At 46.6% G+C, this 18,638-nt stretch overlaps 1 protein-coding gene across 15 annotated transcripts in view; it reads left to right on the top strand.

Moving 5' to 3' along the window:
- atf2 (activating transcription factor 2) overlaps window positions 1-18,638 on the top strand; it is a 282,067-nt gene that overhangs the window by 226,438 nt on the left and 36,991 nt on the right. For all 15 annotated transcript variants that reach the window (XM_072476561.1, XM_072476517.1, XM_072476614.1 and 12 more), the window contains one exon: window positions 16,464-16,670. In XM_072476561.1, coding sequence (XP_072332662.1) covers window positions 16,464-16,670 — 207 coding nt within the window. The remainder of the gene's footprint in view (window positions 1-16,463; window positions 16,671-18,638) is intronic.

The following is an 18,638-nucleotide window of genomic DNA, read 5'->3' as shown; positions in this document are numbered from 1 at the left end:
TTTAAGTGTTTTTTTCAAGGGAGGGTGTTGGAGACGAGGTGGGTTCTCTCTTTGTATCGTATTTCTACATCAGAATATACTGCACAGGACAGAATAGATGCCAAAATCTCTGGAGACAGATTTTCTCTAAATGGCAAGGCTCCTAGCAAGCAAAAGATTGTGTGACGTTACATTTATTTTAATTGTGTGAATGTTGAGGGCCTTCCAGTCCTTATTTTTTTAATCTCTTTTCACACTCTCTCCAATTCATGAATTATGTATCTGTAGGACACAAAAATGTTTTACATAACAATCTCAAATAGCTCTGTTGCCTCAGGGAGTCGGGTTCAATTCTGGCCTCGGGTGAGGCGGTGTGGAATTTCACTTTCCTCTGCGTGGGTTTCCTCCAGGTGCTCCAGTTTTCTCCCACAATCCAAAGATGTGCAGGGGAGGTGAATTGGCCATGAAGAATTGCCCCTAAGTTTCCAAAAGGTTAGGTGGGGTGACTGGGTTACCGGAATAGGGTTGAGGCTTGGGCCTAGGTAGGGTGCTCTTTCCAAGGGTTGGTGCAGACTCGATAGGCCGAATGGCCTCCTGCACTGTAGAGATTCTATTCTATTCTAAATGCTATAATGTCAAATCACAATAGTATCAATCATACTTTTTATCATGCAGAAATTCAAAAAATCTTATTATGGCTTGTTACACATGAACTTTTCTTTTTTGTTAACCTGAAGTGTCCTCTGTCAGAAAGGAAACAGCTTTATTAATTGTTCAAGTTTTACTTTGTTATTTTTATGTTATTGTTTGCTTCTGATTGCCAGATAGAAAATGCTGAAATCCTGCTGCCATTTCCTCTTATGGAGCCCAATGTTATTCTGGAATGTATACTACTTCCTTGTATTTCAAAGAAATAAAGCTAAATTAGCTATAATAATAATTCCTCTTTATAAAACATGAAAAAACTCCAGGGGCTTCCTTAATGGCAGTTTTCTCAATTTGAAAAATTGCTCCTTAGCTTTTATACTGTATTAACCCTATGATCCAATATGTATTCTTTTTACAGCATTGTCAACCGTTCCTCTCACTTTTAAAAATGAATGCTATTAATCAGTCATGCTGTGATCTTCTACTCCATTTAGTTTTAACCGTTTAGTGTATATTTTATCTCCGTGTTCTTTCTCCTAAAATGTATCAGCTCACATATTCCTCATTGAATTTCAGGTGTAACTTTCAACTTTGATTGCTGCATGTGGCCATCTATTGTACCACCCAATGATTTTTCCTTCCCATTGAAGTCCATGGAAAATAAAATCAGACAGGTTGTTGAATCAGATGGTCAATCCAATACTGCAAGTTTTACTATTCCACAGAAGTTGAAGTAAATTTAATCCATCCCGCCAACATACTGACCTACCTGTATTCCTGAACTCATTGAATTCTCCCCTATTTTTATATAGATTTTGTCATGATGCCCTTCTACTGAATTCTGGATTCCATATGGAATCCATACCAACATTTTTCATCATTAGCCCCTGTCTCCACATTTATAATAGAAACTGCCGATGAAAGTTTGTCATGCTCGAATTACTCCCCCCACCCACCTCTGCCAATAAAAATGCTGCAACATCACCCCCAACGGGACAGTGTATTTTTAGCATTGTCAGTTTACAACCACAGTTTCAATTGTAACTTCCTATTACTACATTTATAATGGCAATATAAATAACAGGACAGAATGTACCTTGTCCAATTATCCCCTGGCTTCTATCCTCGCTTCACCTGAACACTATATTAAGTCGTCACTCCCATGTACAATGCCACAGGAAATTGACTGTATAAGAAAGGAGTTAAGCATGTACAAATGTTAGACATCCCACTATAGATTACTGAGGGAGACAAGAGATGAAATAGCTGGGCCTCTGACAGAAATCTTTGTGTCCTCATTGGCTAGACGTGAGATCCCAGAAGATAGGAGAAAAGCCAATGTTGTACCGTTATTTGAGAAGGGTTGCAAGGATAATCTGGGTAATTATAGGCCAGTGAGCTTGACATCAGTGATAGTGAAATTGTTAGAAAAGATTCTCAGAGATAGGGGGCGGGATTCTACGACTCCCAGTCGTCGGAGAATCCCGGGGGGGCGTGAATCACGCCCTGCCGCTCCGGCGCCGGCTGCCATATTTTCTGGCGCCGGCTTTCGGGCGGGGGCGGGGATCATGCCACGCTGGTCGGGGGCCGTTGGCAGCGGCCCCCCCGGCAATTCTCCCAGCCCCCGATGGCAGAGCGGCCGTCGGTTTCTGGCCAGTCCCGCCGGCGTGAATTGGACATGGTCCCACACGGCGGGACCTGGCTGGTAGGCCAGCTGGTGCGGTCCTTTGGGGGGGCGCGAGGGGATCCGACCCCAGGTGGGGCCCCCACGGTGGCCTGGCCTGCGATCGGGGCCCACCGATCTGCGGGCGGGCCTGTGCCGTGGGGGCACTCCTTCCTTCCTCGCCGGCCCCTGTAGGGCTCCGCCATGGCTGGCACAGAGAAGACAACCCCCTGTGCATTCGCTAGAATATGCCGGCCTGTCTGCGCATGCGCGGAACCACGCCGGCGGTTCTGCGCATGCACTAACTCGCGCCGCCGCCAACCCCTCAGGCCCCGGCCTAGCCCCCGGAGGGGCAGAGGATTCCGCAACTTCTGGTCAGCCCGACACCGGAGTGGTTCGCGCCGTTTTGCGTCGGGCCATCGCGGGGATTCGGGAGAATCCCGCTCAGGATCTATGCTCATTTGGAAGTGAATGGTCTTATTAGCGACAGAAAGCATGATTTTGTACGAGGGAGATCATGTCTCAATAATTTGATTGAACGTTTTGAAGAGGTGACAAAAATGATTGACGAGGGAAGGGCTGCGGATGTTGTCTACATGGACTTTATGCATTTGATAAGGTCCCTCATGGCAGGCTGGTGCAAAAGATTAGATCACATGGGGTCAGGGGTGAACTAGCTGGATGGATCCAGAACTGACTTGGCCATAGAAGACAGAGGGTAGCAGTGGAAGGGTGTTTTTCCGAATGATGGTCTGTAACTAGTGGTGTTCCGCAGAGATCAGTACTGGGACATCTGCTCTTTGTAATATATATAAATGACTTAGAAGAAAACGTAACGGGTCTGATTAGCAAGTTTGTAGATGATACTAAGATTGCAGGAGTTACAGATAGTGATGAAGATTGTCAGAGAATACAACAGGATATAGATAGGCTGCAAAGTTGGACAGAGAAATGGCAGATGGAATTTAACCCAGACAAATGCGAGGTGATGCATTTTGGTAGATCCAATTCAGGTGGGAGCTATAAAATAAATGTCAGAACCATCAGGAGCATAGAGACACAGAGAGACCTGGGCGTGCAGGTCCACAGATCCTTAAAAGTGGCAGCACAGGTAGAAATGGTGGTAAAGAAAGCATATGGCATGCTTGCCTTCATAGGGCGGGGTATTGAGTATAAAAGCTCAAAAATTATGTCACAATTATATAGAATGTTGGTTAGGCCACATTTGGAATACTGGGTCCAATTCTGGTCACCGCACTACCAGAAGAACGTGGAGGCTTTGGAGGGAGTACAGAAAAGGTTTACCAGGATGTTGCCTGGTGTAGAGGGTATTAGCTATGAGGAGACCTTGAATAAACTGGGATTGTTCTCTCTAGAGAGACAGAGGCTGAGGGGCGACCTGATAGAAGTTTATAAAATTATTAGGGGTATGGATAGGGTGAACAGTTGGAGGCTTTTTGCCAGGGTACAAATGACAATTACAAGGGGGCACAAGTTCAAGGTGAGGGGGGGAAGGTTCAGTGGAGATGTGCAGGTAAGTTTTTTACGCAGAGGGTGGTGGTGGCCTGGAATGCACTGTCAAGTGAGGTGGTTGAGGCAGATACGTTAGCGATCTTTAAGGCTTATCTGGATAGGCACATGAACAGACGGGGGATAGAAGGATACAGGCAGTTGGTCTAGATAAGAAACGTGATCGGCGTAGGCTTGGAGAGCTGAAGGACCTGTTCAATACAAGTGCTCTATTGTTCTTTGTTCTATAGGTTATCAAAAAAAAGAGACGGAGACAACAGTCCAAACACTAATCTGTGGAGGAAACCATTGTGCATCTCCCTCCAGACTGAATAACATCAGTTAACCTCTACTCTTGGATTTGTAGGCGTTCAGCCAACTTCTAATCCATGCTGCCATATTCGTTCTAATACTGCAGAATTTAATTTTATTAACAAACCTCCTATGCTGCACCTTAAAAAAAAACTTTTTTTTAAAATCTGTACGTATCACAACCACTGCTCTTACGTTATCAATGAACATTTCGTTTGTCGATTAAATTTGTCAGATAAGTTGCCTTTTACAAATCCATGCTAGCTGTTCTTAATGAACCAATGTTTTTCATTTTTTTTCTAAATGTTTTTTACTGGATTTTTGAACAAAGTATATTTACCGTTATGTACACAAAATAAAATGTAAATATATATGTAGAAGGGAAGAGCACACACAAACCAAAAAAAAAATAACTGGTAGGGTATTATGCACTAGCTCAACAGCAGCAACTCTGTACAATTGGCAATGTTATTTTTAAGACATAAGTAGGCATCTGTTTGTGGGGGGTGGGGGAAACTGGGGAGGTGCATATACATTTGGGTGCCGGAGAAACAATTACAGAGGGCAATACGCAAATGGATCTGGTGTTGGTGTTTGCTTCTCCCGGACGGATTTCACTGCCTTTGTCGTCTCGCGTTCACCTCCGCTTCAGCCGTTCGTCCCGTCCTTCGCCCGAATTTTCCTTGCTCTCTGTTCCTGTACATGCCAAGTTTGTTATAATTTCCCGTGCCCTCCTTCCGTCTATCATTCCCCTGCCTCCCCCCCCACCTCTCTGGTTCTCCTCTATTGGTCCCTGTCTCCTCACTCATCCCCACCCTCCCCTTCTGCCCCCTTCCTCCCTCCCCTTCTCCTGTGGTTCACCTTTCTTTTCTCTTAGGTTTAACTATTCTCACCCCCCCCCCCCCCCCCACCTCCCCGGTCTGTCCCTCCCACTCATGCCTTGGCTACTTTCCCCTGAATCTTGGCTACCTGGCTATTCTGCTTGTTCGTTGGCCACAAACAAGTCCCAGAACAATTGGGTGAATGGCTCCCACGTTGTGTGGAAGCCGTCGTCTGACCCTCGGATGGCGAATTTGATTTTCTCCATTTGGAGAGATTCTGAGAGGTCAGACAGCCAGTCTGCAGCTTTGGGTGGTGCTGCTGACCGCCAGCCGAACAGGATTCTACGGCGGGCGATCAGGGAGGCAAAGGCAAGGGCGTCTGCCCTCCTCCCCAGGAATAGATCTGGTTGGTCTGATACCCCGAAGACCGCCACTTCCGGGCATGGCTCCACCCTCATCTCCACCACTTTGGACATTGCCTCGAAGAAGGCTGTCCAGCACCCCGCAAGTCTGGGGCAAGACCAGAACATGTGGGCATGGCTGGCCGAGCCTCCTTGGCACTGTTCACATCTATCCTCCACCTCCGGGAAGAACCTACTCATACGAGTTCTTGTTAAGTGGGCTTTATGTACCACTTTTAGTTGCGTCAGGCTGAGCCTTGCGCACTTGGAGGTGCAGTTGACCCTATGCAGTGCTTCAATCCAGAGTCCCCGGCCTATTTCAATCTCCAAGTCTTCCTCCCATTTCTTTCATGTTGCATCCAGTACGGTGTCGGCCCTTTCTACCAGTCGGTCATACATGTCGCTACAGTTCCCTTTATCGAAGATGCTTGCGTCCAGTAACTTTTCCAGTAATGTCTGTCATGGCGGTTGTGGGTACGTCCTTGTCTCCTTTCGTAGGAAGTTTTTGAGTTGCAGGTACTGTCATGATATCCATATTAACATATGGTGCAATCACACACACACTGATGGACAGGTAGATGGACCAACCAACACACACACAACATCACAGCCAATCACCAGTGAGAGCACACGCACTATAAAACAAGGAACACCACAGTTCCCGCTCATTCTACCAGGAGATAGCTCAGAGCACAGAGCTCACAGCGTGCCACTCAGACATACACCATGTGCTGAGTGCCTCACTAAGATAGTGCTAGGGCTGGGTCCACAGGTTAGCTGGTGAAGTACGAACCACAGCCAGAAGTTAACGGTTGTTATTGTACAGAATAATAAAACAGAGTTGTACCATCTGCAACCGTGTTGGTCCGTTTGTGTATCGGAACACCCAACACGACATGATACCAGGCCTGGAAGCTCGCCAGCGACTGTGAGACCTACCTGCACCTCTTCAGAGATCCGCCATCCTGCGCCATGGACACCATCAGCCCGCCGCAGCCGCTCCGAATCGCTGGAAATCTCGGCATCAACTGGAAGCTGTTTAAACAGCGCTTCCAGCTCTTCCTAGAAGCCACAGACAGGGAGAATGCATCGGACACCAGGAAGATCGCCCACCTCCTCTCCACTGCGGGGCAACACGCCATCCACATCTACAACTCCCTGGCATTCGCGGAAGGCGAGGACAAAACAAAGTACAAGACGGTCCTTCTAAAATTTGAGGAACACTTCAGCGTGGAAGTTAATGAGAGCTTCGAGAGGGACCTCTTCCAGCAGCGCCTGCAGGGTAAAGATGAGCCTGTTCAATTTTATTCGACACACCTCCGTATCCTCGCGCAGTCCTGCGGCTATGAGGCCACCTCCAACTCCATGATTCGGGATCAGATAGTTTTTGGGGTCACCTACGCCAGCAGCTCCTCAAACAAAATAAAGTGCCTCACCCTAGCCACCGCCATCGAAACCTGCGTCCTCCACGAAAACGCGACCAGCCGGTACTCCCAATTCCAGGCGGCCGAATCCGCACGGTAGGGCTCCTACGAGGCCGAGCGGGTCCAGTCGATCGAGTTCCTCCCAGCCCGCGGCCCGGACGAGGGCGGCCATTTTGCGTGCTTACCGAGGCCTTACCGAGGTACGCGCCAAAAGAGGGGACGTCGACGCAGAGGGACGTGACGCGCAGGCGCGCTCTACGCAGGACCGCACCGCGCATGCGCGGTGGCGCAACGAACGCCATGATATCACAACGTGTGGCAACTGTAGATCCGCACACTTAAAGGGGCAATGTCCAGCCAAAACGCGACAATGCCTCCGCTGTGGCAGGATGGGCCACTACGCTGCTTGCTGTCGAGCAGCTCAACCTGCCAACTCTCTGCAATTCCGCCAGCCTCGCAGGGACGTGCGGGCCATTCAGCCCTCATACACCGAGTCATACCCTGACGACGTGCAGACCGGGGATACCGACGACCGGGAACCCTTCCGTGTTGCGGTAATAGACAGGAACCGGATGTCCCCAAGTAGGACCCACCAGCCGATGCCAGTGCACAGCATTAATCCGGGCGATGAATGGTATGCCACCCTAACGGTCAACCAATCACATTCCGCTTAGCCACTGGTGCCTCCGCCAATCTCATTGCATGGTCAGCCTTCCACACCTTGAAGGTCAAACCACCGATTCGTCCATCCCACTGTCAGCTGGTTGATTACAACAGGAACGTTATCCCGGCCATGGGGTCCTGCCAGCTCGAGGTTGCACACAATTCATACACAGCCACACTGTCTTTTGAGATAGTTGGATCCTCGAAGGATTCTCTGCTAGGCGCACAGGCGTGCAAGATCCTCCACCTCATTCAGCGGGTACACACTCTGTCTCCAGAAGGCACGTCCGATTTCCCGGATGCAGACTTTAGGGCGCAGCTCCACTCGCTCCTCGCCCACAACCAGGAGGTTTTCGAGGGCATGGGCACACTGCCCTGCACTTACAGGATACGGCTCAAACTGGACGCCACCCCGGCCATTCACGCACCTCGTAGAGTCCCAGCACCACTCAAGGACCGCCTCAAGCAGCAGCTGCAGGACGAAGGAGTGTTTTCCCGGGTCACAGAGCCAACGCCATGGGTCAGCTCCATGGCGTGTGTAAAAAAGCCCTCCGGCGAGCTCCGGATCTGCATCGACCCGAAAGACCTGAACAATAACATCATGGGGGAACACTACCCCATACCCAAACGGGAAGAAATCACGAACAAAATGGCCCGGGCTAAAATTTTCACCAAGCTTGATGCCTCAAAGGGTTTTGGGCAGATTCAACTGGATCAGTCCAGCAGGAAGCTGTGCACTTTCAACACTCCCTTTGGCAGATACTGCTACAATAGGATGCCATTTGGCATCATCTCGGCATCCGAGGTGTTTCATCGCATCATGGAACAGATGATGGAGGGCATCAAAGGGGTGCGCGTCTATGTTGACGACGTCATCACCTGGTCCACCATACCACAGGAGCACATCAGTCGTCTCCAGTGTGTCTTTGCACGGATACGAGATCACGACCTGCGCCTCAACCGAGCCAAGTGCTCTTTTGGCCAAACTGAGCTAAAGTTTCTGGGGGACCACATATCCCGGTCAGGGGTGCGTCCGGATGCCGACAAAGTGGCAGCTATTGCAGCCGTGCCGCAGCCGGCAGACAAGAAGGCAGTGCTACGCTTTCTTGGGACGGTCAACTTCCTAGGGAAGTTTATTCCCAACCTTGCCTCGCACACAACGGCTCTTCGCCACCTGGTCAAGAAGACAACGGAACTCCAGTGGCTGCCCGCACACCAGAAGGAATAGGAGGAGCTCAGGATCAAGCTCACCACCGCCCCGGTATTGACGTTCTTCGACACCACTCGGGACACAAAGATCTCGACTGATGCCAGCCAGTCCAGCATTGGGGCGGTACTCCTGCAACGGGCCGACACTGCATCATGGGCCCCGGTCGCCTATGCCTCGCGGGCCATGACCCCCACAGAACAGCGCTATGCGCAGATTGAGAAGGAGTGCCTGGGTTTGTTGACCGGCATCGACAAATTCCACAACTATGTGTATGGTCTTCCGCAGTTCACTGTGGAGACCGACCATCGCTCTCTGGTCGGCATCATTCAGAAGGACCTCAACGAGATGACCACCCGCCTCCAGCGCATTCTGCTCAAGCTCCGGAGGTACGACTTCCAACTTGTCTATACCCCGGGAAAGGACCTCATCATCGCGGATGCCCTGTCCAGAGCAGTGAGCACACCACCCGAATCGGAGGGGTTCGTTTGTCAGGTCGACGCACAAGTAACCTTCACATCGGCCAATCTGCCAGCTATTGATGCACGTCTGGCCCACATTCGCCGTGAGACTGCGGCTGACCCCCTTCTACAACGTGTGATGCGCCACATGACGAAAGGGTGGCTCAAGGGGCAGTGCCCACAATTCTACAATATCCGGGACGACTTGGTCGTCATTGATGGTGTCCTCCTAAAGTTGGACCAGATTGTGATCCCACACAGCATGCACCGGCTTGTCCTCGAACAATTGCACGAAGGCCATCTTGGGGTTGAAAAGTGCAGGCGGAGGGCCCGAGAAGCTCTGTACTGGCCGGGCATCAGCGACGACATCGCCAACATGGTGCTCAACTGCCCCACCTGCCAAAGGTTTCAGCCGGCGCAACCCCCTGAGACACTTCAGCCCCATGAGTTGGTGATGTCCCCCTGGGCAAAGGTGGGTGTGGACCTCTTTCATGCGCTCAGCAGGGACTACGTCATTTTAATTGACTATTTTTCCAATTATCCAGAGGTCATACACCTGCACGACTTGACATCATCAGCTGTCATCAGAGCATGCAAAGAAACCTTCGCTCGCCATGGAATTCTGCTCACCGTCATGTCTGACAACGGGCCCTGGTCTTTTGCCACTTCATACGGCTTCACACATGTGAAATCCAGCCCTTTGCATCCCCAGTCGAATGGCAAGGCGGAAAAGGGCGCTCATATCGTGAAGCGGCTCCTCTGCAAGGCTGCTGATGCCGGATCTGACTTCTGTTTAGCCCTGCTGGCCTATCGCTCGGCCCCACTGTCCACAGGCCTCTCGCCAGCCCAGCTGTTGGTGGGGCGCACCCTCAGGACCACTCTGCCGTCCATTCATGTTCCTAAACCCGACCATGCTCCAGTACTGCAAAGGATGTGACAGCAGTATCTCAGCAGAAGGTGGCACATGACGCTCGGGCAACTGATCTTCCTGCCCTGGCGCCTGGAGACAACGTCCGCATACACCTACTGGAGGGTGGCTGGTCGGCAACCGCCGAGGTTCTCCGCCGCGTGGCTCCCCTTCTCGTTCCTGGTTTGCATGCCTGATGGCTCTATTCGCCGGCGTAATCGGCGGGCCCTTCGGCTGCTTCCGCGCTCGCTACGTGATCATGCACCGGTGCCACGCCCTCCTGTTGTCCTTGATGTCGACTTCGTGGAGCTTCCTGCCACTCTGCCGATTCCTCTCTCGCCCGTGGCCAGGCCCATTCCTCAGCCGGTGGATCCTGGAATACCTTTGAGGCAGTAAACACAAATTCGTCGCCCACCTAATAGACTGGACCTATGAGCCTGTTTGCGCATTGGACTCACTGAATTGTTGTGCAATAATGTTAACGTCTTTCTTTCTTGTCGTTCCAGGAGTTCTCTTTCGGTATTTGATGATTGCACTTGTTTTGTTTATGGTACAACCTCGTTGCTCTGTTGCACCTGACACCTTCCTATGTATATAGTTTAGCCTCATGTACATGTTGTAAATATTGCGCACACACATACTCAGATGCACTCAGTACACACCAATATTTATTACCATGTAGGCACATATCCTTGTGAAAAGGGGGGATGTCATGATATCTATATTAACATATCATGGTGCAATCACACACACACACTGATGGACAGGTAGATGGACCAACCAACACACACATAACATCGCAGCCAATCACCAGTGAGAGCACACGCACTATAAAACAGGGAACACCACAGTTCCCGCTCATTCTACCAGGAGATAGCTCAGAGTACAGAGCTCACAGCGCGCCACTCAGACATACACCATGTGCTGAGTGCCTCACTAAGATAGTGCTAGGGCTGGGTCCACAGGTTAGCTGGTGAAGTACGAACCACAGCCAGAAGTTAACAGTTGTTATTGTACAGAATAATAAAACAGAGTTGTACCATCTGCAACCGTGTTGGTTCGTTTGTGTATCGGAACACCCAACATGACAGGTACCTTAGCTCGTTCCCCTGGCTAGCTGGAATTTCTCAGTTTGTCCAGTGTTGCGATCCTGCCGTCTGTATATAGGTCCCTGAATCTCAGTGTCCCTCTGTCCTATTCCCACTTTTTAAAGGTGGCGTCAGTCAGCGCTGGTGTGAACCTGTGGTTGTTGAAGATGGAAGCTTTGTCTGACATTTTGGTCAGGCCAAATTGCTGCCCAGCGCTCGGCCCAGCGAGGCTGGCAACGCAATTCAACGTTAATTGGTCCACTTCCCGAGGCCTCATGGGCTTCCCCTTGCAAATGAAGGCTTGACAGTTGTTTCACCGGGACTTCGCATGCCAGCTCCCCGGTAACAAGGTTGAGCAACAGCTAAGCTGCACTTGCTCAGCCAACCCCAGCCAGCTCGCAACAATGGCGCCCAGGAGACCGGCCCCAAAATTCAGAGATGCTGTCCTGGGAGGCTTCTAGACGCAGTGGAGACCAGGAGGGATGTCCTGTTCCCCTGAGGGTCCCGGAGTGTCAGCCACAAGGCAGCCAGTGCTGCCTGGGATGAGGTAGCGGCATCTGTCAGCTCGGGGAGTATGACCAGGAGGACTGGCCTTTAGTGCCGAAAAAATGTCAACAACCAGGGTCTCTGGGGCTCTCTAGGGCGGCATGGTGGCACAGTCGTTAGCATTGCTACCTCACAGCTCCAGAGTCATGGGTTCAATTCCGGCCTCGGGTAACTGTATGGAGTTTGTACTTTCACCCCGTGTCTGCGTGGGTTTCCTCCCACAGTCCAAAGATGTGCAGGTTAGGTGGATTGGTCATGCTAAATTGCCCCTTAGTGTCCAAAACGTTAAGTGGGGTTATTGGGTTATGGGGATAGGGTGGAGGTGTGGGCTTAAGTAGGGTGCTCTTTCCAAGGACCAGTGCAGACTTGTTGGGCCGAATGGCCTCCTTCTGCACTGAAATTCTATGATTCTCCAGTCTCGCCACATGCCTCAGGTTCCTCATCTCTGGAACATTCTAGTAGATCTCTTCTGCGCCTTCTCTAAAGCCTTGATATCATTCTTAAAGTTTGTTGCCAAGTATTGAATGCCATAATTTAGTTGAGCTCAGACTATTTTTTTATGTTTACCATAACTTCCTTGTTTTTGTGTTCTATGGACTGAATTTTACCAGCCCCCAGTAGGCAGGAAGGGTTGGTCAAATCATGCAAAGCTGAGTCGGATCAGGACCACGTGGGGAATGGCCTGCACGAAGGAGAGTAGCCAGCATGCATAGCTAGACATCTTATAGAAGGCCATTTTACTGGGCCATCAATTATCTGACAGGTTGGTGACTTCGTACCATGTAGGGATGGCTGCCAGCTAAATGGAGGTGGCCTCCCAGTGGCAGCCCTTGGATGGAGGGAAGACCTCACATGCCAAAGAAAGAGCCATCGGCGGCGAAGGCAGCACCCTCAGCCCCAATCTCCTGAAACCCACAACCCTTTGAGTCTTTAATTTTTTTAAATTTGCCTGTCAGTGATCCGTTACCTAATGCAATTCTCAGCGGCTACCATATCTTCTGGTGCTGCTGATGAGACTTCAGAGATGCCAGCTTTGTGATTGGACTGGCAGCACGGAGAGCCCACACAAGCCCACAGGCAGTCAATTAGGAGGCCACCTGTGGTAAAATTGCTGAGCAGTTCCTGCTGCCCGTCATCCAGTCCCCTTTCAGCTGATAATATTCAGCCTGAATCTCTGTTAAAAAGGCCACGGATCCCATTTTTTAAAACATAAGTCTAAACTTTTCCTGACACTTTTAAAGATTTCTCTATATACACCCCCAAGTCTCTCTGGTGCTGCACCTTTAAAATTGTAACACTTAGTTCAAATTGCTTTGTCCCATTCTTCCTTTCAAAATGTACTTCACACTTCTCTATGTTAAATTTTATCTGACATCTCATCAGTCTAAGTCCTTCTGTAGTGAATTACTGTGCGGCTCATTGTTTTGTATCTTTTCTGAGTTTTGTTATCTACGAGTTCTTAAATTATGCTCTGTATGCCCAAGCCCAGATAGTATATTTTTTAAAAAGCACTGTTCCGAGTATTGAACCTTGGAAGACACTACTTTATACTTGTCTAGTCTAAGAACAGTCATTCGCAACTATACTCTCTTAACCAATTCAATATCCACACCACCACTATCCCTTTAATCCTATGGGCTTAAAATTTGCAAACACATCTATGATGTGTTTCTTTATCTTTTATCCTTTTGGAGGCAGGTTCAATTGAAGTATTCTATAGGGAATTGGATTATTATCTGAAAAGGAGGAATGTGGGGAGAAGGAGGAAGAGTGACACTCGGTGAATTGCTCATTCGGAAAGTGGGTACAGGCGTGGCGGGCTGAATGGCCTTCTAATCTGTAACAGTTCTGTGACGTCCATATGCACAACATTAGCCTCATTACCTTCGTCAATCTTCTCTGTTGCATCATCAAAAAACTCTCACCTTCACCAAGAATAACAAATCTGTACTGACTTTCACTTATTGGTTTATACTTTTCCAAGTGGCAATTAATTTTGCACCAGTTTATTGTTCCATAAGGTTTTCCACAACGTCCTGTAGTTGCTAGACTTAGCCCTTTTTCTGAACAGGAGGGTAACATTTGCAATCCTCTATTCTTATAGCTCTCTGGAGGATTGTGTCCAGTTCCACCCTTACTTCCCTCACCAACCCAGAGTGTATCCCATCTGAACTAGCTGACATTTTTACTTCAAGTAGTGCCAATCTTTTAAGTACTTCTTCTTTATCTATTTTTATCCTATCCAGTATTGCTACTACCTCCTCTACTGGGAGATTGGCAGCACCCTCTCCTCTAGTGAACTCTAATGAAGCCAGATGGAAAAGAAAATCTCATTTAGTACCTCAGTCAAGCTCTCTGTCTTCACAAGAACATTTCCTTTGTGGTTCCTGAACAGTCCCACCTTTACCTCGACATGACTTTATTTTTATATTTGTAAATAAATAACTTGTATTGGTTTAGCATTATTTATTTACTTCTGTTCCTATTTGGAATACCTCAGCTCAGGTGGCACAGTGGTTAGCACTGCTGCCTCACAGCACCAGGGACCCAGATTCGATTCTGACCTCAGGTGACTGTTTGGAGTTTGCATGTTCTCCCCGTGTCTGCTTGGATTTCCCCCAGGTGCTCCAGTTTTCCCCCAGTGTCCAAAGATGTTCAGGTTAAGTGGATTGGCCATGCTAAAGTGTCCAAAGTTTAGGTGGGATTATGTGGATAGGGTGGGGGATTGGGTTTAGGTAGGGAGCTCTTTTGGAGGGTTGGTGCAGACTTGATGGGCTGAATGGCCTCCTTCTGCACTGCAGGAATTCTATTCATGAATTCTTAACAGCAGAAAAGAAGAATATAGCATATTTCATGATCACAGAATGTCCAAAAGCACTTTACAGCCAATGAAATACTTTTAAACTATAGTCACTAGTGTCAGAAATGTGGCAACCCAATTGCACAGAAAAAGCTCCCAAAAACAGCACTGAGATAATGACCCGATCATTTCTTTTTCTGTTGTTGGTTGAGGGGTAAATAGTGTCTAGGGATTAACTAATAATGCTAAATCAATACAAGTTATTGATTTATAAACATAAAAATAAAAGGACTAGTCAAAATAAAAGTGGGACTGATTGGGAAAAACAAAGGGGATGTTCTTGTGGAGAGAGAGGTTGGGTGAGGTAGTAAATGGGTACTTGCCATTTTCTTTCACTAGAGAGTGCTTTGAAATAGTGCCAAGGGATCTTTCACAGCCACCTGACAGAACAAATGGACCACAGTTTAGTGTCTCATCCTAAAGATGGCATCTCAAGCAGTGCAGCATTCCCTCAGTACTGCACTAGTGTCAATTTTGGTATCTGTACTTAAATCTGAGTGTGAGACTTGAACCCATAACCTTCAGACTCAGAGGCAGATCCTCCCAACTGAGCCACAGCTTTATTTGTTTGTTGTTCCACTGTCTCAAGGTTTGTATAGCTGAGCTCCCTAAGCCTCTGACTCTCTATTCATTTTGAAACTTTGCCACGCAGCATGTATGTTTGCAGAAATTATTATTATTATCTTGATTCAAACCCATTTTCCTCATAGTTTTTAAGCCTGTCATATAGGATGGGTATTTGTCACTCAAATAACGTTGAAATAATATTGTTTATATTTTTGATGGTCATTTTCCAAAATTTGAGAATAGATTTTAATTAACAATTGCCATATAAATGGCATGTATACCATCATGCACAATACAGATATCAAATTTCGAGGAATTTCTCAACTGAGTAATGTAGTTCCAGTAATATGAAGAAATGGTAGGACTACTATCAGCAACATCAAATTTTATTTTTCCTTTTCCTCCAACAATGACTTATGCTCTGATATACTGTAGAGTGCCATCTAGTGTAAGTGAGGAAAATTGGCCGGTACAAGCAAGTCAATTTCTTGTGATAGATTTCAGATTAAAACTATATTGATGAAATACTATATGCAGTATATATTTGAGTGTTAACAATCAAGTGTGTCTATAAAAATACTGACAGTTTGTGAGATTTTGTGCTCAGAATTCCATTCAGCAGTAAATGTACTGAAATTAGCACCTGGAATCAGAGTTACGTCATTGTTACAGGGGTGGACGTTAGTGACATATCAGAAACCCTTTTTGTCTCGTCCAGCTGATTTTCAATTTTCTAGCCTCACTCTGGCTGGGGTACACTTCCAGTGGTGGCAGTCACTCTCATGGACCTTGTCCAAGTGTTTAAATAAGCAATAATTGCCAGTGGGCTGTTCAACTAGGGTGGTATTGCAGTCAAACAGTGATGCTTTCCTCAACTACTATCTACACGTACACATTTTGCAGCAGGGGTTACCGCTGAGCAACCAGAAGCAGGAACCCTGACTAATTTTCTCCCATCCGTCCCACTCTAACTCAGGAATGCCCAGGATCTCTACCACCCACCCAGCTGAAACCATAACTCAATACAGACTATGAATAACTCTTAGGAAAGTCTGCTAAATATGCTAACCTATGCTATGTCTTGTACAGATTCAGAAATAAACATGTCAATTTTACAAAAGGAACCTGCCTTTATGGCTCAATTCCATAATTGAGTTAGCAATTGAATAATTAAAGGAATTTTATATGAAATTTATTCTAAAAAACATTTCAACTATATAAAAATACATGAAAGTTGAATTATTGCTTACAGGCTGAGCATGAAAACTAATTTTGAGAAGTGCTTTCTTAAATTAAAATCTAACCAAGAACAAACATGGTTTAAAATATTTGTTTAATGAGGTTTGAGTTAAATTTTAGAGAACTATGATTCTGCAGCAAGCTTATTGAATGGTGGTTTCATTACAGGGCTCCCCAGGCCAGCCTACACAGCAGATTCAGAGCAGTGGTGGTAGAAGGAGGCGAGCAATGAATGAAGACCCAGATGAAAAGAGACGGAAGTTTTTAGAGCGTAACCGAGCAGCTGCTTCAAGGTGTAGACAGAAGAGAAAAGTATGGGTGCAGTCTCTTGAAAAGAAGGCGGAGGATCTCAGTTCGACAAATGTGCAACTACAGGTAGGTTGTAAAATATTTTCATATCCATGTAATTAACAAGGTCACTGTAACATTATGTAATCTGTGTCAAAAAATTCATATTCTACATATTGCTTCTGGCATATTGTTTTGAAAATGCATATTGTTAACCATATTATTAACCCAAGGCTTAATAACAGTATGATTTTAGCTTCAAAATTTGAAAAAAGTGCACTGGTTTGTTCTGTCTTTATGTGGAGACTTGTAGACTCCACTTGAACTGATATTAATGGATTTTGAAAATGCATTACTTCTCTCAGTCCTCCTTTGTATCTTAGCCAGAAGCAAAGTCGTTAAGCATGCCACCCATTATGTCTTTTACTGAAAATTGAATGTCAAAGAAATAATTAAACTGTACTTTGTATGAACCCATTAATCAATCTTGAGGTTCTTCTATAATTCCTCAGCTGACATTCAAGCACAGATGAACAGTGTAGTAAGTTATAATGAAGTATCATTGCTTTTTTATTAGTTTAAACGGTAAGTCTATAATAGGTGTGGAAGGTTGTCTTCGGACATTGTCGCAGTGAAGCACTTGATGATTTCCCTTGCCCTTTTGCTTATGCTTTTTTGATAGTATGGTAATAGCAACAACAGACTTTCCATCCTGAGAAAATTTGCTGGCTTTTGATTGTATTCATTTTATATTGAATTGGTAAATGCCACATTGATATTAGTTTGCAGTTGTAACTTCTCTCCGACACAAACTTTACATTTTTGTAACTTTAAACAAGATCTAATTGCTTTACCCATATCTACATGTCGCAGTTTAACAACAGTACTGTGTCTCCTGATCACGGCGAGTGCAATTAATATTTGCCATTATTGGTATCTCTTTCCCCCCCCCCCCTTCTCATTCACGATCCACATTTGCCTCCAACTTTTGTTTTCGATATATGAGTATGAATGCAAATAACTAATTTTTCCCCTTTCTCTTGGAACGAAGTTATCCTCTAGACCATCATCTCACTTGAAAATAGCTGGATACCCTTTCCCTCCTTTTGAAGATGTAGCTAAAGTACAAACTGTACAATAGGTTACGTTACATTCAGTTGAACATGTAAGTGCAAAGATTTCACACAGCAACCACAGTGCACCTCATTCCCCTTCGCTCGCCCTACAATACAGATAATCATTAGTAGAATGGAAAATGAAACTAGCTGCTACAAGTATAGTGCATCAAATCTAACTACCCAAAAAACAGAATTGTCCAAAAAACAGACATTTTTTTCTTGCTCCCCGAACAGAGTAAGCACAGGAGTAAAGAAGCCATTCCCAGGCCAATCCCAGACAATAGAATCAATGAGAATTATGCATGCACAGGGTCTGAGTCCATTGTAGTGCTTTAGGTCTGAATCAGAAGTCAGCTATTTCTCTATGTCCCCATCATCGGAGTCGAAACGGATTCTCCTTTCCTCCAAGAATTGTTCCACTATAAGGTTAATAGATTTTTTTAAATTTGCCCAATTAAACTGTTAAATCTTCGATATTTTTGCCCATTATAGTTATAAACATTGAAAACTCCCTGACCCGTTGTCTAAAATTTAAGTTATTTTTATGACATTAATGATCAGTGTAGGTTGTACTACACAGCCTGTGTGAAGGAGTTATTTCCTGTTGCTAACTTTTGGTTGGTTCAATTGGCTCTGTTTTATAACCTTTGCTCTAGAGTCGCCAGGTATCTTTATGATACCGCCACGAGGTTCAAGTTCAAGTAATGATCAATAACTCAATACACCAATTAGTAAGATTCAAATCAAAGCATATTTATTATACACAGTAAATCGTTACTCATGCATAAACTCTACTTTCTAAGCTATTTCTATCACGAACAGGCCAATACTTAGCTTCGGACTGGCCCACCAGGTCAGGGGAACAAATGGCCTTTCGTTCAGGTTCTGAGTCTGCGGGATTCAAAGCTGGTATGGACTGGTAGCTAGGAGCGTCTAT

Source organism: Scyliorhinus torazame, chromosome 2 (assembly GCF_047496885.1).
Source record: "Scyliorhinus torazame isolate Kashiwa2021f chromosome 2, sScyTor2.1, whole genome shotgun sequence".
Lineage (NCBI taxonomy): Eukaryota > Metazoa > Chordata > Chondrichthyes > Carcharhiniformes > Scyliorhinidae > Scyliorhinus > Scyliorhinus torazame.
Note: the sequence above shows the minus strand (reverse complement) of the source record. Positions and strands in the feature narration are given on the sequence as shown.